Source organism: Mercenaria mercenaria, chromosome 2, assembly GCF_021730395.1.
Source record: "Mercenaria mercenaria strain notata chromosome 2, MADL_Memer_1, whole genome shotgun sequence".
Classification (NCBI taxonomy): Eukaryota; Metazoa; Mollusca; class Bivalvia; order Venerida; family Veneridae; genus Mercenaria; species Mercenaria mercenaria.
In genome coordinates, this window is record NC_069362.1 from 95,686,882 (window position 1) to 95,714,388 (window position 27,507).

Consider the following 27,507-nt stretch of genomic DNA (forward strand, 5'->3'; position numbering starts at 1 on the left):
TTAAATCTTTAATGTTAAAATCTTTGGCATTATTTACAACTATAAGCTAATGGCAGCTAAACTGACTCAAGATAGAATAAAAAATTAGCCCTAAGTGTGGCTAGAAGATAAAAAAATATGTAAAAAAAAATATACAATTTATATATATTTTTATCAAATGAAAAAAAAAAAGAGTTAACAACATCTAGGAAGAATTCTAAAAAAAAATCAAAACTGTAAAAAAAATAAATACCTAACTACCAAGCTGTTCGTCAATATTTAAAATTTCAACAACTAAATTTCTATTTTTGAACTTCGCATTTGATTTGCAGACATGTGAGGAGTATCTTACACTCTATGTAATTCTTTTATTTTTACAAACAATCCAACCCTTCAAAAGATCTTATCTGTAGTGATAGTTAAAGTTGGGTCATCGATCCATGCAAAATCTTCCGTGACAAAAATAAACATTAAATTAAAATATCCCTATGGTAAATTTTAATATGTACTTTTTTTTGTAACCAATTTTGCAACATAAATATTTTTTGCTTCCCTTTTTTACACTATGTTCTGTATACCCCTCAATTTGTTACTGGCAGACATAATTTAAATCATCTAAATTCCTTGTCCTGGAAATCTTTAACCATCCTCACTGACAGTAAATGTACACGATTTTCAACCTTTGTCCACATTTCAATTTTTTTTTCTTTTTTGCTTTAATGGTGGAGAACGACCCCAGGTGCCCCTCCGTGCATTATTTCATCATGAGCGGGCACCTGGGTAGAACCACCGACCATCCGTTAGCCAGCTGGATGGCTTCCTCACACGAAGAATTCAATGTCCAATTTCAACAACAGATACATTCACAATCCCAGAGTAACAGGTAACTGATCCGTCTCTTCCACACAACAGACTTTTAGATTTGTTTATACAATAATTGGCCACTAATTAGCACCAATAGCCATAAGAGATGCAAAACTGTTATAATCTACATCACATGTTTGTATGTTACCAAAACTGGACACAAATCATGTTCCCAACAACAGCTGAGTACCTTCCAACATCTTGCCAGGTAGAAATATAAATTGTATCACCATTCAATGACACTTAGTATCAACCTCTTCTCTAATGCCTTATGACAAAACTGTTTAATTTTGAACATCCCACTTAATTCATCTGACATCTGCAGCTTCTGGCAGTGGTGTGTGTTTACTGTCATCATAATATTGTTGGAACACGCGCTCATGAGCACAACATTCTAATGCAGTGTACGTATGAATGAGAAGACGAGGAAATCTTGATGTGAAATATTTAACAAACTGATCGGGTACTGTACCAAGCGAGTTCTTTACAGCCTCTGGTAACTCCCTGTAATGATGTTTCTGTGAGAAAAAAAAAGATGAAATTGTTCATAATTACCAACTGTGCAGAATGACAACAGACCAGTCTCTCAATATTTTTTACCTACATTAACTTCCATACAGCATGCAACATTTTTAAAATGATACTTATATTGTCCTGATGAATTTGACATTGTTCATGGCAACACAGCCAAACAAAGGTTTAAGCTTTTGCACAGACATCAAAACATCTATTAACACCAAGCGTTAAAGAGTGTTATAATTATCATATTATCTCTAGTTACAAATGCAACTTGACACTCAAATTAAGTTTTATTATACTGTGTTCTTACTTTATTTAATTTGCAATACAAAATACATTAACATTTCATTTTATTGTAAAATTAAACTTACTACTACCTTTTATTTTTTTCAAAAATTTCACTCACAAAATACAATGCAAAGATTTTATTAACAAACTAAGCTGTTACTTCGTATCAACACCCGTATCAAAAATACCTTGTTTCTCATGGCTCTTAAAAGATCCCTGACATTTTGTCCTTTGTATGTTCGAAATTTCCTCAGATCTGAAAAGCAGAATAAACACAAGTGCATAACACTACAAATATGTACATCATACCATCTCGAGTCCATAAAATATTACTGAAACATTTTTTTTTTTTTACATTTAATGTAATTTCTTGTTGACAATATTACTATAGTCACCTAAAGCAAAAATTTTGAAAATTAAAAAGAAAGTATGACCTTTTTTGTAACCTAGAAGGCAATTTACTTAAGAAATTACACAAAACTATCTCTATGAAAAACTGAAAATGGAAAATTTCTGACAGTCAAAATAAGCCCTATATTTAACTACAAGTCACCTAACACATCAACAACCAAATTATTCATTTCATTATTTGTTTGTTTGTTTGTTTTGGGTTTAACGCCATTTTTCAACAGTATTTCAGTTATGTAACTGCGGGCAGTTAACCTAACCAGTTTTCCTGGATTCTGTACCAGTACAAACCTGTTCTCCGCAAGTAACTGCCAACTTCCCCACATGAATCAGAGGTGGAGGACTAATGATGTCAGACACAATGTCGTTTATCAAATAGTCACGGAGAACATACGCCCCACCCGAGGATCGAACTCACGACCCCGTGATCCGTAGACCAACGCTCTTACCTACTGAGCTAAGCGGGCGGGCTTCATTTCATTAACATATAATTTCTTTAACAAAATAATTGACCTACCATCCTGTAATTCTTTTGAGATATGACTGCGCCAATCACCTTTCACAACGCGATCACCTCCCCATTCCAGTCTCTTTACAACTACGCTTTCCTCGCATTCCTTCTCAATACGATCACTCACGTCCTATGTTATGCAAGAAAATAATTAACATACTTTGATTTTATCACATGACAAAATTCTTACCATCATGATAAATCAGATGTTCATGTTAAAAACATTACATGTATTTTTTATTGTTTACTGTAGATGGAGAATTTGTGTCACTTTTGTTAGTGTTTTGACAGAAGCAACAATACAATGAAATCATTACTATTCGTAGGGGGCTACTATTTATAGATTTAATGGCTGCATCAATTCACAAAATTAAATCCCACCAAACCATGAAAAAAGTTCCCATTCTTTAATCCTGCTATGCTGAAATCCGTGAATTCATATCCCAATGAAATAGCCATATTATGCAAAATCATAGATTTTATACCAACAAAATTAAATATGTCTTAGCCTTTGCCCTGCAATATTTCTAAAATGGACTGGTCCATCATTTAATTTGGGCAGTACCACTTATTATTCGAATGGGTGTTAACTGAAAATTTACTTACTGAATAGCCAACAGTGCAGACCAATTTCTTTTTGGTTTATTATTGGTAGAAAGAAGATCAATTTGCCAAAATGCACACTGTCTTTCCTTGAAATGAAAGAACAATCCAAGTTGCCTTTCTTTGATTCAATGAAATAAAGAACCTGCCTTTTCTCACCAACAAAGGTGTCTAAAATGCTTACCATGATGTGCATAAGTTGTCTTTCCTTGAAATAATCCATCAATATTTCACAAACAAATCTGTCTAAAATGCTTACCTGGAAGTATGCAAGTTGTCTTTCCTTTTTCCAGAAGAAAGGATGTTTGAGTACAGCTTTAGCTGTTGGACGACTGTCAGGATCAAAGTCAATCATTGTCTCTATCAACTGTTTCCTAACATAGCAGTCAGTTAGAGGAAGACTGTCTAAATTGTAATCTCCAGCAAGAATATTAGCCTGTCGTCGTAATGGCTCACCAAATGGATGTTTTCCTTTTGTAACCACATAATATAAAGCACAACCCGCTGAGAATATATCCACAGCACAAGTCTGAAAGGTGTAACAATATGTAATAATTACAGTAAAAGAGTGTCTACAGTGACCAATCTTCGGAGAATTTCAAAAGGTCATTGTAGACAGGGAGTCTCTACACACAATCTGATTAGGAGAGGTCTTGGAATAAGGCAAATAAAAAATGTTCTAGTTAGCATTTTATTAAGAACCTTTAAACACTGATAAAACATGGAATATTTTAAATAACCTTTCAGTCTATTTCCCTTAATTTTCATCAATAAGACGGTGATGCAGTTATTAAGATCAAGAACCACACTCCATAATTTGTATTGGAAAAGTTTTCTCCCTTTGAGACGAGGGGTCAAAAAATTGTTATAAAGGTTCAAAGTCTTGGTTTGGGGCAAAGAAATCATGGTCACTGTAGGCATCAGACAAGTAGTCACTAGAAACAAGCCAATTTTAATGTAAAATGGATCGGGAGGAAATAAAAAGGTGGTTGTAGACAGAAAGACGCTGAAAGCATGGGGTCGCTAAGGCAGTCTTTACTGTAAATAAAAGAATCCAGCTGTTTTGAATAAATGCTGTTTTTATGAAAAGTTAACAGAATTTTGCTATCTTCATTGATTTCTACATGAGCAATTTTTCAAGGAAAGTGGACCGTTTAAACGAGTATATTACAAAAACACGATTACCTAATGTCCTACACAATACAGCCATTTCATGTCAGTTCAACACTTGAACAATTTGCGTTAAGTAGTAGAGAAAGGGACAGCTATGAGAACTGTATTACAAGACATACCAGGCAAGGACCTTATGGTCCTTACAGCTTTTTATATTAAATTAAAGATACACTATCACTAATTCGAAAATGAGCAAAATCTTAACTTCAGCAAATACTTTTAATGCTTGTGTCAAAATTTGTTGCTGAATTTTCAGTCAGTGAGATATTGTCCAGTGGAAATGTTTCAGCTTTTATGGTACAGACAGAGTCAAAGACCATAAAATCTCTCATGCGCACATGTATTAAACCTGTGATAAGTGCAACAAGGAGCTGTGTTCAATAAACGCTTGATGCCCCCAGTGGCATCCTTGTCGATAGATTTTGCATCAAGGTCAAACTGAGGTCAGGTGATGTTTGAAGATGAGGAATGGTCACAGTTTACATCTGTATTAGTATCAATTCATTTCTTGTAAGGGGTATTGATGCTGGACGAAACGGTCCCATTTGGTTAACCAAGAGATGGCTCATATAAAGTCCAAAATGTGGTCAAGGTCAAACTGAGGTCAGGTGATGTGTGAAGATGAGGAATGGTCACAGGTTACATCTGCATTAGTATGAAGTCATTCTAGTAAGGGGTATTGATGCCAGACGAAACGGTCCCATTTGATTAACCTCCTATGGGCAAACGGACGGACGGATGAATGGACGGACGGACAGGACAATCACTATATGCCTCCCGCATCAGCAGATGCTGGGGGCATAATAACAAAGCAAAAAACTGTTTTGTATGAGGGCATCAATAACTTAAAAGCAGGAACTTACTGTTCTGTGATCTTCATTCAACATCTCTGGTGCTATCCAGCCCTCTGTACCAGCAGCGCCTGACCTACGAGAGAATGAAAGCCGTCCTGCAGCCAACTTCTTGCACAGTCCAAAGTCTGAGATCATAGCCCTCACTTGGCCCCGAGAATCAGGCTGCGATATCAATACATTCTGTGGCTTTATGTCTCTATGTACTGAAAACAGGTAAAGGTATATAAAGATGAAAAATGAATAAATGTCCCATATGATGACATCATCTAAACAAATTCCATCTGAATAAACTGCAACCATATAACTTTCATAACTTACCTCTCTTATAATTTCGGTGAAAAATTCCTTTTAACAGATCACTATAGATTGAGAATATTCATGGTGATTTTATTTTCCTGATATTTCTAAATTAGTTAGAACAAGTATGAATATTTTACTACACTAAAAATGGAAGATACTCAAGATAGTGCAAGATACAGATGATGCTCCAGTTCCAAGCTTCTCTGATTCTTTAGTGTGACAGATGTAAAGAACCATTACAAGTCATTTTAGTTTCAGGTAAGGGGAACTAAACTAACGATGCTTGGTTCCATAGCAAGGTATCTTACCTGCTCTTCATTTTAATGTCTATATTACTAGTTGAAGATACTGTACTGAGTACATCAAATTTAAAAGTACACTCACCAATATCTAATGAATGGAGATGTGCTAGCCCTGACATTGCTTGATATAATATTGTTATTGGATCGAGGTTCAATTTGCTCTTGCCATCTATATAACTAGCTAACGTGGCTGTACATAATTCCAGCGCAATATAACGGAACTGACTGTCTGCTTCCTGTAATACAGATAGAACAATCTTCAGGCTATGTCTGATGTGTTTAAAGGACAAACGCAGACAAAGTGTTTTCACTGACAACTGAATAAATGCTGATGGGACAAATGACTGTGATAAATGAAAAAGTTCAAGTCCTATGTTGACCTTTGAGCATTTAATGTTTAAGGAAAATACCAGGTGACACTGCAAAGAATATTTAAGGTAATTCTGCATGTCTGATAAACCGGAAGTGATGGCATAATGTTATTTATCCGGAAAACGTAGAATATAGCCTGGATTCCTTGTACAGAAATGAAAATCATTTTATGAATTAATAGCAATCTGTTTGTAAATTTATAACAATTGCACTGCTACTACCTCTCTAAAGTTACAGTACATTATTAAAACATCTGACATGTTAAATAATTCAAAATAATGTCTTAAAATTAGCGTGAAATGTTCGGTTCACTTTAATCATGGTCAAATATCTTGAAAATAAGCACATGGACCAATTCATTTTATTTCACCACTTTATAGGCCATATGTTTATTTACAACTGTGAGAAGTATGATTAAAATCTACATTGTAGAAAATTTTCTATTTGCGAAAATGTTATGAAAGTTAAGATTTTCCCATAGACTCCAATTATGAAAAATTGCGTAAGGAACAAATTTTTCAAATCAGTCTAGCAAAAAATCAAGCACACAACCTTATCCTTTTTCTTTGCTGAATTTTCTAAGTATATTCTGAAGTTTTGAAAAATTAAGATTTAATCAAATTCTACATTGTAGACTAAATTCTGATCCAAACATGCAGAACTACCTTAGGGCAAGGTGAATACTTGTGTAGAACCACAACCTTCCTCAAAACAGCTGGATAGATTCCTCACATGATGATCCAAACATAGGGTGAAAAGCAAATTATTTGAAAGCAGAGACCTTTCCCATTCAGTGACTAGGCCCCGCCCCTTCCTCACACCCCCTCCACCCACAATTAACTCCAGTTGAACAATTGGCTCAACAAAATATTACTTCTGATCTTAAACGATGAAAAATTCTCCATATTGAACTTTCCCAGCAAACATGAAAATCTTATTAAATATATATCAAATAAATATAACTATGTAAGTTTTTAATATAGAGGTTATAGAGAGAACCTACCATACAGAAGTATCTGATGACATTAGGATGTTGGTCGGATTCCCTTAGCAGCTCCACCTCTCTGTCCGCAAAACTGAAACACTCTGGCAACAACCTCTTTACTGCTACACTACGATGGTCAAATTTACCCCTGCAACCAAATATTTTCATTTGACTCAACTTTCTCAAATGTATAATACACTAAATTTAAATTTCTTTATTACCTTCTTGTCTTTAAAACTTTGAATAAAACCAGTTCTGTGACATGACAGGCACATTGATCTTTAATAGTGTGTTAAAAGTGTAATGTCACGGTTTGCTGGGACTTAAACAACATTTTTCAGTTTCCATTATATTTTAAATGCTTACAGAGATGAAAATCAAATAAATGAATGCTTCCAGTTACCTGAAACAAGGGTCATTTAAATGATCACCCTTGAAAACTATCTAAGGCTAAAATTCATAAATCTCTTTTTGTAAGTTTTTGTAAGATGACATTATCAGCATTTGATCAATTTTCTTTTTCTATGCTTTAAATCAGTTCTTATTTATTATACTCATCACCTTGGCTTCAATTATAACTTTTAAGAAGGAACCTTATATTTAAACATTCAAGGTTCTTTTTAACTCTTCCTTGACTTTTTCCATGATAAAATCAGCAGTTTTCAAATTCCATGACTTTTCCACAAAAAGATCATTTTCCATGACTTGTTATGGTCAGTGCAAACCCTGAATGTGTATTATTACATACTTTTTTATCGCATGACGTCTTGCTACACATTTACAAGACTTACCTATAAACAAATGTTCCTTCACATCCATGGCCTAGAACTTCTCTAGGATTATACAAAATTTTTCCAACTTGAACATAGCCATCTGGAATAGCTGAAACAGTTGTAGAAATACATTTATATCTAAATACATACAGGCTTTAAATTTAAATTGTAAGACTGATAAATAATGAAATAACAGGAGCAGCCTGTATAACTTATATGCTCCAATCATTATCTAGACGTGTTACTTTCATTCTCAAGTACACTGTGACTTTGAACTACTGCCTGATGACCCCCAAAACAATTGGGGTTATAAACTGACCATAGACAATCAAGCTAGTAAGCCTGATGCTTGTAACTTTTTATAGTCTACGATCACTGTGACTGACCTCCTGATAACTAATACACTAGAGATCACCTACACACACCATAAACAATCATCAGATTTGATTGCTGTTGATCCAATCATTTCCAGCTACTGATAAGGAATGATTTTTTGTCTTAATGACACTGTGGCCTTGACCTCTGACCAGTCAACCTCAAAAACAATAGGAACTGACTACAGACAATCATCCTGCAAAGCCAAAGCACTCTTTGACCTGAATATTCTTTTGTTACAGATCAGAAACCATTATCATTTTATGAAGTTTGACCACTGTAGGTCCAAAACTTTGGCATAATAACTATTCTAAGAACTTTTCATTTTCTCACTGTCACTTCCTCTTGTTTCAAAATGAAGTACCGTAAGTAAAATCAAATGTGTGATTTTTATAACTTTCACTCTCTCCAGACATCCTGCATCAGCTTTTCATAATTTTTGTCCCTAACAAATGATGTGCCTTATTATTAACATATAATGACAGACTACTATACCATCATACTGCAGATCAGAAGAGGACCTGTCTCTCTCATTGAAGGAAGTCTGGGCAGATTTCTGTGTTTGTCCATTTTGCTGGTGTTCCTCAATCTTACGTAATATTTTCTTGTACGACTCCTCATCCACAGACTATAACATAACAGAAAGATATTTAAGGATCAATTCTATCAAAATTATTAAATATCTTCACATAATGAAATCTCTTATTTTGACACTTTTATAACTGTCAGATTATGAAATCAGTTAATTTCATGATTTTGTCCAAACTATTTCTTGAGGATTTAAATTCATGGACTGCAAGTTTTGAAAAAAAAAATCAATGGGTATTTAATTCTTATTTTGACTCATGCAACCATGAAATCCTTGAAAATAAGTCCACTACAGACATTTATAGTTTCACAGTTCTTCTACAAAATGAAAACCTAAAAGTAGATTAAACATTGCCAGATATTAATAATATAACAACTTTACAGGAAATTAAACCGAATGGATTTTATTCTTAAGTTTTCAAAATTAAACCTGTCGAAAATACTTAAGTGCTGTGACAAGGTACTAAAGACAGGAGGGACAAGACTGAGTAACCAAATTCAAATTATGTCAGGGTACCAGGGTACCAAGCCCATGTTATTTTTACGACAAATTAGATTATCAAATAAAACTAGAGATGCTTTTGAGAAAAGCGCATGTCTCCCACAACTGCCCCTATGAAAAATGTCTAGTTTCTCTAGATGGCTTAGATGAATGGACCCAGTTAGACGGCTTGGACAAGTGGACTCAATCAGTTATTCAAGGGCCATAATTCAAAAGTGCCTGGGCGGATTTCGCTAGTTATCGAACTTGGCCGAGGTCTTATGGTCAAACACATTTTGTTCAAGTTTGGTGAAGATCGGATGAGGAATGTTCGACTTAAAAGTGTGGACAAGCTTTGTGACAGACACACACACACACACACACACACACACACTCACAGACAAACAGACATGAGTAAATTAATATGTCTCCCACACCACTTGTTCAGTAACAATAAATTTACAACTGCCTCTACCCGAGAAAACAAACCCTACCCACAGACAACAATTGTCACACAACTGTACAAATTTCTAGCTTTCTTTACAATAAACTAAAATAAATTGTATGAAAACTGCTGAAGAATCTTACCCTTGGGTATATAACTACTACAGCCCCTATTGATATTAGCAGAATGACAATTGTGAGGAACTTCAAATCTACATTCAGATATTCCATAGCCTGTTTCAACAATCCATTGTCTGCTGTAGTATCATTTGTCTGCCCTTGAGTACTCTCCCCCTTCTCCAGTGGTGGAGGAAACTTTGGTTTAGGTGAGGAATTATGGTCAGGTGACTTGTGTCTAGGTGGAATAATTTTATCTGTGGTTTCTGATCTATCTGTTATCTGAAATGCTGGAGTAATTCTGTTTTGATCTTCTTCTGGAACTTCATGATAGCCTGTAAAAAAGAAATATAAAAGAAGTTTGTTCTAAATACCTAAAAGCTTTTAAATGTAGTCAATTTACTGACACCCTTAATAGCAATATGAATCAAATTCCATATTATTTGTATTAACAGTCCTCACCGAAGCAGGCAAAATGAAACAGGATAACAATTAACATGGACAAACAACATTCATTTTTCTATATCTATATATAAATCCAATACCTAATAATAGTACAGCATCTTTCCTTCTAACAGTATGAGCCCGTATTTTCTCTTCATGTGTTTGAGGTGGTTGCTTTAGAGGTGGTTTGTCTACTACAGTGCCCTTTGGTCCCTCTAGCTGAGGTATTCCTCCTTCCCTGGGCTATAAATTAAACATATAATCTGGTTACAGTAATGAACTAAGCTTAATAGCTCATATAATATAAAAAGTTGTGCCAAAATGTCACAACCTATGTCTGTTATAACAAATTTACCCATATATTCTGTCTGTAGATATAATATGAAAATATTCAATGAAAATTGTAGAAGCTTATTCATTTTGATCTTTGACCTACTGACCAAAAAAAATCCTAATATTTACTTATTTCATACAAGTTTGATTAAGTTTCAGTGAAAACAAGAGTTTGGGTAAACAAGGTACATTTTTATTCACAATCCTTATTGATTGGGCACTAATTTCCATTTCCCCCAAAAGAACTAAAACATAAAGCAACCTATTTTTTTCAAACTGGAACATTAAAACATGGTGAATGAATGGTTGCCAGCATTTACTGCTAGGATACCAATAAAATAAAGGTCATAATGGTAATACAGCTAACTTTTTTAGTTACTGATTCAGTAAAATTAGTAAAAAAACAAGGACTTACTGAAACTGTGACAGTTTTTTCATCTACATATGATCCTGTTGCAAAACTCCCATGTTCGTACTCCCCAACGTACAATGTAGGACTGAAAATCAAATAAAAGCTTAAAACTAAAAATGTGTCCATGGGACACAGATGCCCCCACTACATGACAAAGGACACAGATCAACTTTGGGAAAACAATATGCGCGACACAACATTAAAATGACAATTTTTTCCTAGGTCAGGGGCATAACTCCTACAATACTGAAAGAATCCAGACGCGAAACCCCAGGTGCATAACTGCACATGCTGACCAACATTCCCGTAAACTTTGGTGACTCTAGGTCAAATACTTTTGGAGCTACGCGGGACACAACATAAAAATGACCAATTTTTAACTAAGTCAGCGGCCATAACTCCTACATGACTGAATGAATCCGGACACGAAACCCCAGGTGCACAACTGCACATGCTGACCAACATTCCTGTAAACTTAAGTGACTCTAGGTCAAATACTTTTGGAGCTACGCGCGACACAACATTAAAACGACCAATTTTTAACTAAGTCAGGGGCCATAACTCCTACACGACTGAATGAATCTGGACGCGAAACCCAAGGTGCACAACTACACATGCTGACCAACATTCCTGTAAACTTTGGTGACTCCAGGTCAAATACTTTTGGAGTTACGCGCGACACAACATTAAAATGACCGATTTTTTACTAAGTCAGGGGCCATAACTTCTACACGACTGAATGAATTCGGACGCGAAACCCCAGGTGCACAACTACACATGCTGACAAACATTCCTGTAAAGTTTTGTGACTCTAGGTCAAACACGTTTGGAGCTAGGCGCAACACAACATTCTCGGAAGGACGGACGGACGGCCAAGGGCAAATCTATATGCACCCACCGAAGTGGGGGCATAAAAAATATCCTACCTTACTTGCTCAGAAAATACAATAAATTGTGATAAATGTAATCATGTCTGACCGGAGAGGTCATTTTTTAAAACAAGAGGGTCATGATGACCCTGGATCGCTCACCAGAGTAATATGAGCTACATGTTTCAAATGTCAAACTGATGATTTTTAGAAATTTTTTGGAAGATTTTCTGATGTACAATCAAGTAACCCCTGGGGCAGGGCCAATTTTACCCTGGGGGTCATGATTTGAACAAAGTTTGTAGAAGTCTACTAGGCAATGTAACATATCAAATATCTAAGATCTAGGCCTTCTGGTTTATTTTTAGCAAATTTATGAAGATTTCCCTATGTACAATCAAATAACCCCTGGGGCTGGGTCAATTTGACCCTGGGGGGGGGGTCAAGATTTGAACAACTTTTGTAGAGGTCCACTAGGCAATGCTACATGTCAAATATCTAAGCTCTAGGCCTTCTAGTTTATTTTTAGAAAATTTTGAAGATTTTTCTATGTACAATCAAGTAACCCCATGGGGCGGGGTCAATTTGACCCCGGGGGTCATGATTTGAACAAATTTTGTAGAAGTCTACTAGGCAATGCTACATGTCAAATATCTAAGATCTAGGCCTTCTGGTTTATTTTTAGAAATTTTTTGAAGATTTTCCTATGTAAAATCAAGTGACCCCTGAGGCGGGGTCAATTTTGACCCCGGGGGTCATAATTTGAACAAATTTTGTAGAGGTCCACTAGGCAATGCTACACGTGAAATATCTAGGCTGTAGGCCTTCTGGTTTATTTTGAGAAAATTTTTGAAGATTTTCCTATGTAAAATCAAGTGATCCCTGGGGTGGGGTCAATTTTGACCCCGGGGGTCATGATTTGAACAAATTTTGTAGAGGTCCACTAGGCAATGCTACATGTCAAATATCTAAGCTCTAGGCCTTCTGGTTTATTTTTAGAAAATTTTGAAGATTTTTCTATGTACAATCAAGTAACCCCATGGGGCCCGGAGGTCATGATTTGAACAAATTTTGTAGAAGTCTACTAGGCAATGCTACATGTCAAATATCTAAGATCTAGGCCTTCTGGTTTATTTTTAGAAAAATTTTGAAGATTTTCCTATGTAAAATCAAGTGACCTCTTGGGCGGGGTCAATTTTGACCCCGGGGTTCATGATTTGAACAAATTTTGTAGAGGTCCACTAGGCAATGCTACATGTGAAATATGTAAGCTCTAGGCCTTCTGGTTTATTTTTAGAAAAATTTTGAAGATTTCCCTATGTAAAATCAAGTGACCCCTGGGGCGGGGTCAATTTTGACCCCGGGGGGTCATGTTTGAACAAATTTTGTAGAGGTCCACTAGGCAATGCTACATGTCAAATATCTAAGCTCTAGGCCTTCTGGTCTATTTTTAGAAAATGTTTGAAGATTTTCCTATGTAAAATCAAGTGACCCCTGGGGCAGGGTCAGTTTTGACCCTGGGGTCATGATTTGAACAATTTAGTAGAGGTCCACTAGGCAATGCTACATGTCAAATATCTAAGCTCTAGGGTTTCTGGTTTTTGAGAAGAAGATTTTTTAAGATTTTCCTATGTAAAATCAAGTGACCCCTGGGGCGGGGTCAATTTTGACCCCGGGGTCATGATTTGAAAAAAATTGATAGAGGTCCACTAGGCAATGCTTCACACCAAATATCTAAGCTCTAGGGCTTCTTGTTTTTGAGAAGAAGATTTTTTTAAGTTTTTCCTTTCGGTTGCCATGGCAACCAGAGTTCTGCATGGAATTCAATTCTTTGAAAAAAATTTGTAGAGCTTCACCCAAGGAACATTCCTGTGAAGTTTGGATGAAATTGGCCTAGCGGTTAATGAGGAGATGTCGTTTAAAGTAAAAGTTTACGGACAACGGATGACGGACGACGGATGCCGAACGACGACTGATCAGAATAGCTCACCCTGAGCCTTTGGCTCTAGTGAGCTAAAAAAGTTAAACAAAATCCTATAAATCTTAAACTTCTAAGCAACCTCCTGTAATCTGTGGCTGTCAGAGATTTGCTTTTCTATATTATAACATGGCTCATTTTGTTCATCAGTCAAACAAAATAGAGAGACCTTCTCTTTATATTCTGCAGTAAACAACAGTTAATGTGCACATGATCGACTGAATAATATGATGTGAAATCGCTTTTTTTTCTTTTTTGGCATCCAGTACCTCACTATTCAAAAGAATAAACATCAGCATAATTTATATCACAACATGTAAATGAGCATTTAAGAATGAAAATACCCAACAATGTGATTTATTGTCTTATTTAACAAGGCTCATCATTCACCTACTTGGATATTTAAGGCACCTACCTCCAGATCGTACGACAACAAAAATAAAAGAAAATGTTTAGGTATAAGGAAATTATTGCTATATTTCTTATGAAGGACTTGAAACTTAGTTACCGACAGATTATATGTTACGGAAACATGAGAATTATTTGTTTCAGCTAATTTTTCCATTCAAAATTGAAAAGCGTTTGTAACGGGATACTGAAAGTAAACCAACTTAATCATAACAAGAGCACCGCCTTGCGGGTGCTGACGCTCATCTGATTTTTTTTGTGTAATAGAAATATTGTCCTACCCATGATTTTCTAAGTCTAAAAAGGGCCATCATTCTTGCAAAAAGCAGGATAGAGTTATGTTTCTTGATGTTCAGTGTCCACTTATGATGGTGAAAAACTGTTGCAAGTTTTAAAGCAATAGCTTTGATAGTTTATGAGAAAAGTTGACTTAAACATAATACTCAACCAAGAAAATGATTTTCTAAGACCAAAAGGGGCAATAATTATTGCAAAAAGCCGGATGGAGTTATGTTGCTTGCTGTACAGGGTCAGCTTATGATGGTCAACAAGTGTTGCAAGTTTCAAAGCAATAGCTTTGATAGTTTAAGAGAAAAAGTTGACCTAAACATAAAACTTAACCAAGAAATCTGATATTTTCTAAGTCCAAAAGGGGCCATAAATCTTGCAAAAAGCAGGATGGAGTTATGTTTCTTGCTGTACAGGGTCAACTTATGATGGTGAACAAGTGTTGCAAGTTTTAAAGCAATAGCTTTGACAGTTTAGGATAAAAGCTGACCTAAACATAAAACTTAACCAAGAAAACTGAGTTTCTAAGTCCAAAAGGGGCAATAAATCTTGCAAAAAGCAGGATGGAGTTATGTTTCTTGATGTACAGGGTCTGCTTATGATGGTGAACAAGTATTCCAAGTTTCAAAGCAATAGCTTTGATAGTTTAGGAGAAAAGTTGACCTAAACATAAAACTTAACCAAGAAATCTGATATTTTCTAAGTACAAAAGGGGCAATAAATCTTGCAAAAAGCAGGATGGAGTTATGTTTCTTGCTATACAGGGTCAGCTTATGATGGTGAACAAGTATTCCAAGTTTCAAAGCAATAGCTTTGATAGTTTAGGAGAAAAGCTGACCTAAACATAAAACTTAACCAGGCAACGCCGACGCAGACGCCGACGCCGACAACCGCTCAAGTGATGACAAAAATTGAATACAAATTCGTCAAGAAGATTGAAAAGTTATTGCCGAAGTGGCTTGGGTTCAATTTCCTACTTGGACATGCTTCTTTTCTCTATTTTGCATTTTTTAAAGATAGTTCAGAAACAAAAACTCTTGTTCCAATGTCCATTATATTTTACAGAATTTTTTTAGCCAAACTCTGGTGTCCAGTCCCTTTAACCACTCGGTCTAACACCCTTGTTTCAATTCCTGTGCGACTGCGCCATGAAAGGTGGTGAATCTTACAATTAACCATATGGAAGTCTTGATTATTCAATAAGTCTAAGAATAAAATATGAAAACCAGTCAATATGAACATACTAAAATATCTTTTTCTGTCCATGTTCTAGGAACCTATTCTTCCAAAATGTTATTCAATAAGAATAAAATATGAAAATCAGTCAATATGAACATACTAAAATATCTTTTTCTGTCCATGTTCTAGGAACCTATTCTTCCAAAATGTTGAAGAAAGTTGTCCTGTGAGGTGATCAAGAGTTTCTGGTGCAAAAGTTGTAAATGGTATCTTCTGAAGGCCCTCTGCATGTAGTTTGTACATGGCGACAACTGGAGAGTCAAAGTCTGTATGCCACAGTATGTCCCCAGTAACACTATCTAATGTCACGGCTAAACCATTGGAACTAGCAGTACAATGTCGCATATCTGAAACACATTTGTGTAATTTAAAAGAATGTTTTTTTAACAAAGCACTGAGATTGTTCGACATAAAAACTGACTTTACCTATGATTTATTTTGAAAAAGCATTTCTTATGTCTATATTAATAAATATCGTCTTCACTTATACTTCATTTTGGATCCAAAAGAAAAATACCTGTATTAAGAGTTACTTGACCAAAACAATAGGGTTGGAATGTAGGCAAATTCTTATTCCCACTTTTTTTTTTCAATTTTATTTCATGCAGAAAGTGTTACAAAAATATATATCAAATGGCCACTTTCTAGTTCTAACTAATTAAAAAGTACCCAGGTGTCCCTTTAGAGTATTATTTTAGAGAACAGTGGGCATTTGGGTAGAACCAGTGACCTTCTGCAAGCCACTTGGGTGATTCAAGACAACCTTCTTTGCAACTGAAGCCCCTTGAGAAAGGTAAACAATATAATCTGATTTCAATGAATAACTCACCCTAAATACAGCTATAAGTTGTATGAAAGATCAACGATTCTACTCAAATATTGAGTATAAGAAAACATTAAAACTAACCATAATCTTGAACATCTGGAGCCACATGGGAGGAATAATCTAAGTAAGTAGCATTCCACCTGTAATAAGACAGAAAATATCATTCTCGTATTAACCCTTACACTGCTAAATTTCTAAAATGGACTAGTCCATCATTCAATTTGGGCAGTACCATTTATTACTCGAAGAGGTGTTCACTGAAAATTTACTGACTGAACAGCGAACAGTGCAGACCATGATCAGCCTGCAGAGACATGCAGGCTGATCTTGGTCTGCACTGGTTGTAAAGGCAGAATCACTTGCAGCCAGCAGGCTAAACATTAAGCAATTATTGCCTTTTAGTAAGGCTGAGAATGTATGTTTATCCACCTGGGAAAAAATATATCAACCTTTCCAGGTAAATTTGCTTTTCACTCCACATACACAGAGCAGCATTTCATCGTGTGACCATTATTAGACCAATGGAAAATTTGGAAATTAACTATAGATTTAAATTAGGAAATTTAATTTATACAAATGCAAAATCATGTAACAAGGTTTGACATGAAATGGCAGTGTCTGTAACTACTTTGTATCAGATTTTATATTTGTTAACCCAAGCACTATCAAACTGATACACTCAATATATCCAATTTCCAAAAATACTGAATGGTCCCAACAAAGTAAGTCACCATCAAAGGGTAATGAAATATTAATACCACAAAACAGTGTACATATTAAATTGTTAAACCTGCCATACCCAAAGGAGACTTAAAGGTGAAAATTTATGGTAAGTTTTATAAATATTACCTTTTGGTCCCTGTCTTGCTATCGAACATCACTATAGTGTACTCTGAAACAATACAAAGACTAAGAAACATCACCATAGTGAACTTTAAACAAATATAAAGATATAAGTATAGTGTGCTCTGAACCAATAGAAACACTATCAAATGTCACTAAAGTGAACTCTGAACTGGGGCTATATTGAGTAACCTACATGTAGTACTCAAAATTTGAATACTCACAAGTTAAAACCTGAAAATTGTAAATACTGGGAAATATTTGTAACCCTTGAGAAACTTGAATCATGATCCTTGTGATAAGTTAACTTAATATTAACTAATTTCCTTTCAAAAAGCTTTATAAACCTTGAAACAAATGTATCTTGTGTACTGTAAATGCTACCAACTGAAATAGTGTTTACCATATGTAAACAAAACATAAATCATATAGTAGTGTTGTGGTTTCAATTAAAAAAAATGAACATTTTTAACAAAGTAAAGTTTTGTAAGTTGAAAATACTGTAAATAATGTGACGTCATACTGACCGTCGGGAAGCATTGCTGAACGGCCATATCAAAATGGGGGCCTCCCTGGCCAAAAGTATATAGTCGCTGACTTCAAAATATCTAAATGGTTCCAGAAAATTTTCGTCTTTCTCAACTGATATGCATATCAAGATTATTTTCAGTGTTGCTAATATCTTTAGGACAGAATTTCTGTTCTTTTTAATGCCTATATCTGTAATTTGGCCTGTGTACATGATGACATAATACACATTTATACTGACATGATCATTTTTTATTAAGCTGATCATGTCTGTATTTGCCCTTGTAATGAGATTTATGGTTTGATCTGTGAATCATTGGCCCTGACTCCTGGACTTTATTGGATACATCCCAACAGGTGGTTGCTGTGAAAAACTCCAGACAAGAATTGTGGGACGGACGGACACTAGAATTGACAAACATGGACAAAGTGGCGACTTTATGCTTCCACTTTGGGGAACATAAAAAAAACCATATCTACTAACCAAATGAAAGAATGGAGTTTGGAGTTTGATAAAAGTAAATACATATCTCACCAGTTCTACCAATAAAGAGAGTATTTTCTTTAGTTGATGGACAAGTGTTCTGGGCACCATCTAGAGTCAGCGTTTGTAGTTTGGCTCCTGTGTGAGGGTCTATGGCCATCCAGATATCACGCTTGTGACCTATTGGTTTATGAATAGAGTATGTTCAAAATGTTCATTAGTTTCAAAAACATTTCCATAATATCTTTCTATGCACAATCAAGTAACTTCAAAGGTTGTCTAATAAAGATTTCTCTAGCCAATTTAAAACAAAATTAGCACAACCAAAGATTGCTTATATCTGGCTACTGCTGCAACAAATAAACCTATATCCAACTGGGAGTATCATGCATCTAACAGCAATATAAAGAGGTCATTTTTTTGTTTCAACGTAAGTTTACAAACTCCACCTATGCATCATATTATTTATGTTTGAAAAAAAAAAAACAGTTCTGGGATATTTAATGACTTGTTTTACATTTTAATATGGTGGGTATATTTTTTTATTATATCCTTATATAAATTCTGTCAAATATATGGCTCGAATTTCACAAGTAAATACAAACAGGTAGAAAAAATCTCTAAACACAGATAAACATTGAAGATTTCCTTTCATAACAAAACAACAAACAACAAGAGGGTCATGATGACCCTGGATCGCTCACCTGAGTAATTATGAGCTATATGTTTCAAATGTCAAACTGATGATAAAATATTAAGAAAGTCAGTAGGTCACATTCATGGTCAATGAAATTCAGTTTTACGATTTGTGTGCAAAACTGTGTATGTCATCAAATTTTAAGCCTGTATCTTAAAAAAACAAGAAAGTAGGTCAGTAGGTCAAGGTCACAGTCAAGTGACATCATATTACTTGGGGTCATCAGGTAATTATAATTAAACAGTCTTGGAAACAGGATCTGGTAACTTTTTAAGTATTTTTCCTATATAACTCACATAATAACTAATTTGAACAATCTTGGTAGAGGACCACTAGATGATGCTACATACCAAATATCAAAGCCCTAGGCCATGTGGTTTTGTACAAGAGGATTTTCAAAGTTTTCCCTATATAAGTCTATATAAACCATGTGACCCCCCGGGCGGGGCCATATTTGACCCTAGGGGGATAATTTGAACAATTTTGGTAGAGGACCACTAGATGATGCTACACACCAGATATCAAAGCCCTAGGCCCCGTGGTTTTGGACAAGACGATTTTTAAAGTTTTTCCTTTCGGTTGCCATTTCAACCAGAGTTCTGCATGGAATTCAATTCTTTGAACAATTTTGAAAGGGGGCCACCCAAGGATCATTCATTTGGTGTAATTCTGCCTAGTGGGTTTTTAAGAAGAATATTTTTTAGGAAATGTTGACAGACGGACAACGCACGACGGACATTGAGCGGTCACAGAAGCTCACCATAAGCCTTTGGCTCAGGTGAGCTAAAAAGGTGGAGGCATATAATAAAAGGGTCACTATATCAGTAGCTAGATATTGGGTTTTGTATTCGACTCCTGCAATTTGCCAAGTTGGATCACATTCAGTGCATCCTGTGATCCAAACTAGCAAAATCCACTTGAGCCAAATACAGCATCCCAGATCAAGCTACTATTATAATAACCCTATTATGGTATACAGGTATATTTGTGTCTTTACTGAGCTATATTTTCAATAAGAACTCTGATTATTAATAATTTGTATTTTTCGTCATTCAAGCATACTACTGGCTAGAGTCCTACAACCGGACACTTTTGGAATATTTTTCACGATAACTCGGGAAATAAATATATCTAGTGGTTGAAATTTCATGTGAACAAAGCTAGGTTCTCCTCCTAACTAAAGAGCTAACTTGTTTACTTCTAAAATTAGGTCAAGTACTTTTTCAAGGCCCGCATAAAGGGCCACCGAATCACGTTATTTTAAGGTCTAACAGTACCATGTTTCTGGACAGCGAGTTGCCACTTCTTTTATTTTTAATTTTAATTCACCATTGAATTAAACTTTATTTTCAACCAATGGAAAGTAGTCGTACAGTGTCTGAGTCCAAGAATCTCTCTTGAATCTATAAATTTGATCGTATCTCTACCAACCAAATCTTTTAAAATTTCACTTTTCGAAGTGAATATTTTGATACGAAAATGTGTTTTAGGGTGTGTGAAAGTCATGCACTAAATTATCAAAGCTGTATATCCCCGATATAAGTGTTTACTAAACGTCTCGTCTGCTTACCTCTAATTTGCATGGGACCTTTAGATTTAATGGCGGGACCTCATGGAAATACTGCGCATGCGCATCGCGCCATTTCCGAATTCCCCCGACATGTAAACATGCTTTGTGAGTGCAGACGAAATGAAATGTAGCATTTCTTGTAAAATACTTAAATTTAACTGTTGTAACTTTGCCGTGTTGTTGAAAATCAGCATCCATTTGATCATAAACAGATTATCAAGGTTAAAGATAAAAAAAAGCATTTACAGGACTGTCCAGTTTGGTGGTCGTCCGGATTTGGTGGTCGCTAGCCAGTAGTAGTTCTGCTTCATTATCATAATCTGATTCTCACCCATTGTTTGAAATAGTGAATGTTTCAAATAACTTGATCTATTTCAATTTGTTGGGTTTAATAACAAGCTGACAGTCATTGCTCATATGGTCTGCCACTTTCCAGTTTTTTGTGGTGAAGGAAGACCCCCAGACGCCCCTCTGAGCAAAATTTTCAAACATGTGTGGGCACCTGGATAGGACCACCAACCTTCCAGAAGTCAGCAGGATGGCTTCCTCACATGACAGAATATTCTACGTTCAGGCTCATTTATAATACAAGAATAAGAAGCAAACAGTATAATACCTGTGTAAAGAATTCCTTCTGAACTTTTACAAGGAGAGGCAGTGACAAGTTCGGGTATTGTAAATGGCAGTTTCTTAATCCCTTCCCTACCATCACTGAGTGCATATAGACTTCCATCCTTCGGATCTGGCAGGAAACTGTACCTAAAGCATACAGAAGTTTTTGTTTTAAATGCTGACAAACAGAGTTCAAATTTAAAACACTGCTTTCTCTATTTACATTTGTCTTATACATACAAACTTCCCACCTTCAAAATAAGGCAGGAAACTGCCTAAATTATACAACTGTGCTTCTATATTATGCAGAAAAGTACAATAAATTAAAAAGGCAGAAACAAGCATTCCCTACCTTTTTCATGAAAATCTCTGATATGCCAATGATCACCAATACTAGAGCTATCACTGAAGACGATTAATACCCCTAGACAAACTCTGATACAAGGGATGTTAGACCTTGTGGCATGGGTATTCTGTATTCTGTCTTTATGAGGTAAATAACTGGTGCTAGTTTTCAGGCAGTTTAGGTTTTGATCTTTGGCATCAAAGTGCGACTTTCACACTGAACCTAGTGACCTGGTTTATGTGCTCTGCATGTTGTCTCGATGAGGTCAACAACTGATTTGCTGAATGTTTGTTACATACTTTTCAATTTTCAAAACATTTCTGAATGTTACCTATCCATAACACTTAAAACTTTGGCTAAAACAAATTCATATGTGAATATCATAATCATATCTGATTTTGTTGTTTATAGGTTTGACAGCTGCTGTCAGGACTGCAATTTTTAATATAATAATAGATTTGTATTCATAAAGAAGCCATTAATTGGTGTAATAAATAATTATTTCTTCAGCAATAATCAATATCACGACAAACTGTTTCTTTTTCACCAGCCACATTAGTGAAAAAAATACACCATCACGGTCTGTCCTACATTACACTACATCTGACAACAAGGCATATTTTCAATATTTTACAGACTCTGTTTATTTTCTGCTAAATTCTTAATTTTATGGAGGCACAAATAAATGCATTCAAATTTTAAAAACAGAAAAAAAATTATTTGCTACATTTAATTATATTTTATTTACACGGATTAGCCCAACCTTGAAATTCAGGAAATCTTGTCGTACATGAATATTAGCGATTTCACAGTAATAGCCAGCATGTGATAATTATCTACAAACAGCTGGTTCTTTCACTGTTTCATGACAGATCAATCATGTTTTCAAAACACACCTGGGGCTACGCAAATAACTATGCATGAAATGATCAATTAGAAGTTTATTCTGATGCAAATGAAATACCAGAAATAATGAATTATTTAACTTTGAAAACAAATACCATTTAAAGCTGAAAACTGACACTTCAGCCACTAAGATGCGTTAATTATATACAATAATATTGCCACAGTTTCTCTCCTTTAGTCTAAGAAGCATTGTATTACCACAGTTAATGAAAAAAGACATAAAACACCTGAGGTTTCTACACTCACCCTGATGAAACGTCTGTTGGAACTTTAATTACAGGCTCTACAAAACAAAACAAAAACAAGTTATAATATTCATTTATTATGACTTCCATTTGCAACTGCATGTATTTTTGGTTGGTCTAAATAAGGCTTCAAAAGCAGTCAGTTAACCTACACCAGTGTTTCTGGATTCCTCAGTCACCAATACAGGTGTACTAAGATAAATGACAGCATCCCCACTTCAGTCAATGGTGAATGTTAGAATGTCTGCCAAATCATCAAAGAGAACACTGCCTCATCCAGGAACTGAACTCAAAACCTCTGCATTACAGTAAAATCAATTTATTTTGGGGTCAAGAAATTTCTTGGTTTGCCAATAGTCCAAAAAGGCAGTTACATGTATGTGGGAGCATGAATTTGTAATTTTCAAACTGTAAAGATAACACAAATGGTATATTTGAGCAGAACCATGAGAAAACCAACACAGTGCGTTTGTGACCAGCATGGATCCAGACCAGCCTGCGCATCTGCGCAGTCTGGTCAGGATCCATGCTGTTCGCTAATGGTTTCTCTAATTGCAATAGGCTTTGAAAGTGAACAGCATTGATCCTGACCTGACTGCATGGATGCACAGGCTGGTCTGGATCCATGCTGGCCACAAATGCACTATGTTGGTCACAAACGCACAATGCTGGTTTTCTCATGGAGCGGCTCATTCAGTGGTCATTGGGATTTAACTTCATATAATGATCCACCCATGAAATCCACCATCACTATTAACGATTTCACAGAAACGGTTTTGTTATCCACCATAAGCAAACTAGACAGAAAATGGCTTTAAACCAATAAGCACATACATTTGTATCTCTATCCTTATACACGAGGTAAATGAAATACTGTGACAATCGCAATTTCTGTTACCTCCCACAAGATTTTAGCACTTTCATTGGTTAAAAGGTGGTCACATGATAACCTCTTCAGGGTTCGACACTAACAGTGTCCCGGGTGCCCGAGGATCCCAAATTTTGAGGAGGAACACCAACTTCTTAAGACTGGGGATTCCACCTGAATACCTTTTTATCTTGGCCATTGATAAATTAAGATAAATACCTGTTTGAAAAATATTGTAAGTTATTATGCTAATTACAGTTGAAAATATATATGTAAAGCGTCTATTAAACTTGTCATAAGAATTTGTGATTTTTTTGGACATTGAAATCAAACATTTTGCAGCTTTGTGAAGGTGAGCTGCGCCTCACCTCCCCCATCAAAAAGTTAAAACATTTTAAGAAAGACTTCAGACACAAAGAACGTATAACAAAAACGTGATCACGGATTTTTGGAGTTGATTAAAACAATTTGACTCGCTTCAGTATGACAAAGGAAGAAAGGAAATGAAGTTTATGCTCAGTATACGAGTAAGAGAGCCCATTTCCCACAGGATATATGTCAACTTTAGATTTCAAACAGTAAAAAAAAAACCACAATGCGTCAGAAAGTCACAAAAATAAAGTTTCCCAGTTTAAAGCTAAGAACTCTATACTTGGAACTTCACAAGGTGAAAAAACTATCCAGATGCTAGGTAAGTCTGCATTTCTAAAACTAACTTACCTGTTTAGAAATGGACAATTACATTACAAAATCTGGGAGGCTCACACAGATATTTTGAGCCTATGTCTGCTTGACAAAGCCAAGGGTCTCAACATCAGTGACACTTATATGTTACAATTACTGATGTTAATGAGTTGATGTAAACCAAAACTCTCAATAAATGGTCTTAAAAAACCTGTTGCTGTTGTTTTTATATATCACATTAAGTGGGATCCCCAAGTCTGAGGAGGACCCCAAGATTTAAAATGTAGAGATTCCTTTGGGCACCCTGTTAAAATCAGTTAGTGTCGAACTCTGCTCTTTATTTCTGACAAGAGTCAACAGACTTTCATGTTGGATTCAGCTTAAACACACTAAGTGGTCAGTAAAAAAAAAACAATTATTAGGTTTGTTAGTGACCCTCTACAGATGCTTGTGGAGTCAGTATGATAAATACTGGGGAACTCAGCTAACACATAGCACCCCATTTCCTACCCACCCCACCTCCTCCATTACTCACCTAAAATTTGCATTTTTTTATTTTTTATAGTCTGTTCTCAAATACATCAATGAGTGACAAAAATGAAGAGAACAGAAGCCTCACACAAAACTAAATCAAAAGAAAGAAGTAATAGAGACACCACTTTTAATGAAAAACATGTACACATAACAAGAATACTGCAGGAGCGAATGGCTAAAATAATGTATTAAATATCAACTATTAATACAAGAAAAACAAATGACTGCAAAGAATCCTACCTTCATCTAAAGACCATAAGGTTTTTCCTGTTTGTTTGCTGACAGCATGAAACTTTCCATTGATTGTTGATATGAAAAGAACTTCATTATGTACTGTCAGGGAGCCTGCACCATGCTATACAAATACAAAATGAAAGAGTCATATAATAAGCAAAACATTTGGTTAAATATGGGTAATCTTTCATCTATGAAGACTGACTGCTGTAGATCCAGTTTCATGTACTTTTGTAGCCCCAATGCCACTGTGGCCTTCACTTAATATGCCATAAAACTAAAGATGTCATCCAGTCACTGATCAAGAACCTGGTTTTCCATTTTGAGGCCAATGTGTCCTTCAGCCTACTAACTCCTAAAATAATATTAACTAGAGCTGCTTTTGAGAAAAGCGCATGTCTCCAACAACTGCCCAATCATCTAAATAGTAAGCCAGTCTTTATATACTGTTGACTCACTGAAGATTGGACTTAGAGCGCATACACATAAAGGACCCAAAAAGGACTCCTATACCCCAAAAGGACTCCTATACTACTAATAATTTAGTAGTATAGTGGTCCTTTTGGGATGATTTATGTGCCCAAGACCTTAGAAGCGTTTTTCAGTAATTCAAAGGCCATAATTCCAAAGTGCCTGGGCACTGAAATATTATATGGATTTAATACTTTGATGTTAAAGTTTGAAATTTTACACAGGGAGTCTATGATAAAGTCAGAGTAAAATATAATCATTTTCCCATGTGAAATTACTATCATTCCGCAATGTTTCGGACATGTTAAAATTATGAGTAACAGTCAGACGGGTAACTAAATCAACATATTTTTTAGGCAGTGGCTACGATTACGGTACCGTAATTCTAGCCTCCTATTCTAGGATTACGGAAGTTCCATATTCCTAGACAACCCTATGAGGATAGGCTAGGATTACGGAAGTATTTAAGAGGCATCAAATATATGTAAGGACATGCATAAATGATGTTATAAACTTACTTATTTTCACTTAAAATAGCAAATTTTCATGCCTGTCATATTATTTTGTGTTATCGATCCGCCATTTTGCATCTACTAATGCTTTCTTAATATTAAGCTATATAGAAGAAAAGACCTACTAAAATACACTTGAAGTGTTTATAAATGTGTATTTAACTGCCAATTAACATAGATCATATACACATAAAACATATCACAGGCAACCACATTTTTTTTCGTTTTACATGTCAACTATAACCATATCGTATGTTATTAAAGACTACTTGTGTTGGCTTGATGCGTGTACATAGTCTGCATTAATACCAACTTCTGATGAGCACTACTACAAACACAACAGGGAATGATACGTTAGTAAGAAATTTGTACAGTTTTGAAAAAATTGCAGATATATATACGAAACATAGACAATTCTATAATATTTCCGCATGCTGCCATTAATATATCGTTTAAGATTATACTAACCCAAAATGGGGGATCGGTAACACGAAATCATACATGCAAGAAAAATTGCTATTTTAACTTTAAGTGAAATAAGTAAATTTACAACATCATTTATGCATGTCCCAACATATATTTGATGCCTATTAAATACTTCCGTAATCCTAGCCTATCCTCATAGGGTTGTTTAGGAATACGGAACTTCTGTAATCCTAGAATTGGAGGCTAGAATTACGGTACCGTAATCGTAGCCACTGCCTATTCTTTAACTCACTTAAATTGTTAATTTTGTTCATTCTGTAAAGAGGAGACTATAACCGTATATTGCCCAAAATATACAACTGTTATTTAATCTTGTGGTGAGAACTTGAAAAATTTCATCAAGCTTTATACTTTTTCTGACTTATTCTTAACTAGAGAAGAAAAAGACCTATTTTGAGATGGTCCCTAAAAGACATCCGCTTACTATACCTCTTCGGACAACGAATTTTCGATGAAAGACCACAGAACACCGAATATGATCAAAGCAAATCGATAGTGGTATAACTTCATTTTGCGTTAGTTCAATTTCTTTGTGGGCATATGTTACAATTTAACTGTAATCGACATAAAATTTATAGTGATGTGTTTTCGTTTCTCCTTTGTCAGCCATGCTTGTTTTGGTTTGTAATCGTAGGAACGAACAGAATAAAAAGCGGAATCGTGATTGGGGAAATTAATAAACTTTCGTTTTCATTCATTTACTTGATATCAAAACAAAATATAGCATTGAAATATAAATGAAGTTCAGAAGTAA

General features: G+C 35.3%; 1 protein-coding gene across 1 annotated transcript; it reads right to left on the reverse strand.

The window, feature by feature from the left end:
- On the reverse strand, window positions 1-27,368 carry LOC123564632 (serine/threonine-protein kinase/endoribonuclease IRE1-like). The gene is made up of 20 exons (XM_045358353.2): window positions 27,183-27,368; window positions 25,291-25,405; window positions 22,966-23,002; window positions 21,472-21,614; window positions 18,640-18,768; window positions 17,583-17,625; window positions 16,815-16,873; window positions 16,008-16,254; window positions 11,129-11,210; window positions 10,482-10,623; window positions 9,964-10,271; window positions 8,802-8,934; window positions 7,950-8,040; window positions 7,177-7,306; window positions 5,884-6,037; window positions 5,209-5,402; window positions 3,432-3,701; window positions 2,576-2,699; window positions 1,839-1,906; window positions 1-1,361 (listed from the first exon to the last, which is right to left on the reverse strand). The coding sequence occupies exons 1-20, from the start codon at window positions 27,261-27,263 to the stop codon at window positions 1,152-1,154; spliced, it is 2,760 nt and encodes a 919-aa protein (XP_045214288.2). The 5' UTR covers window positions 27,264-27,368; the 3' UTR covers window positions 1-1,151.
- Between the last annotated feature and the right edge of the window lie 139 nt (window positions 27,369-27,507).

What these genes read in the sequence shown, in the direction of transcription:
- LOC123564632 (XM_045358353.2), bottom strand. Translation starts at nt 27,263, where the DNA reads ATGAAGTTATACCACTATCGATTTGCTTTGATCATATTCGGTGTTCTG. An exon ending in GGACAGAAAAAGATATTTTA is followed by an intron (nt 11,211 to 16,007) that starts GTATGTTCATAT and finishes TTTGATTTTCAG; the next exon opens with TCCTACATTGTACGTTGGGG. An exon ending in TAGTAGTTATATACCCAAGG is followed by an intron (nt 8,935 to 9,963) that starts GTAAGATTCTTC and finishes GTTATGTTATAG; the next exon opens with TCTGTGGATGAGGAGTCGTA.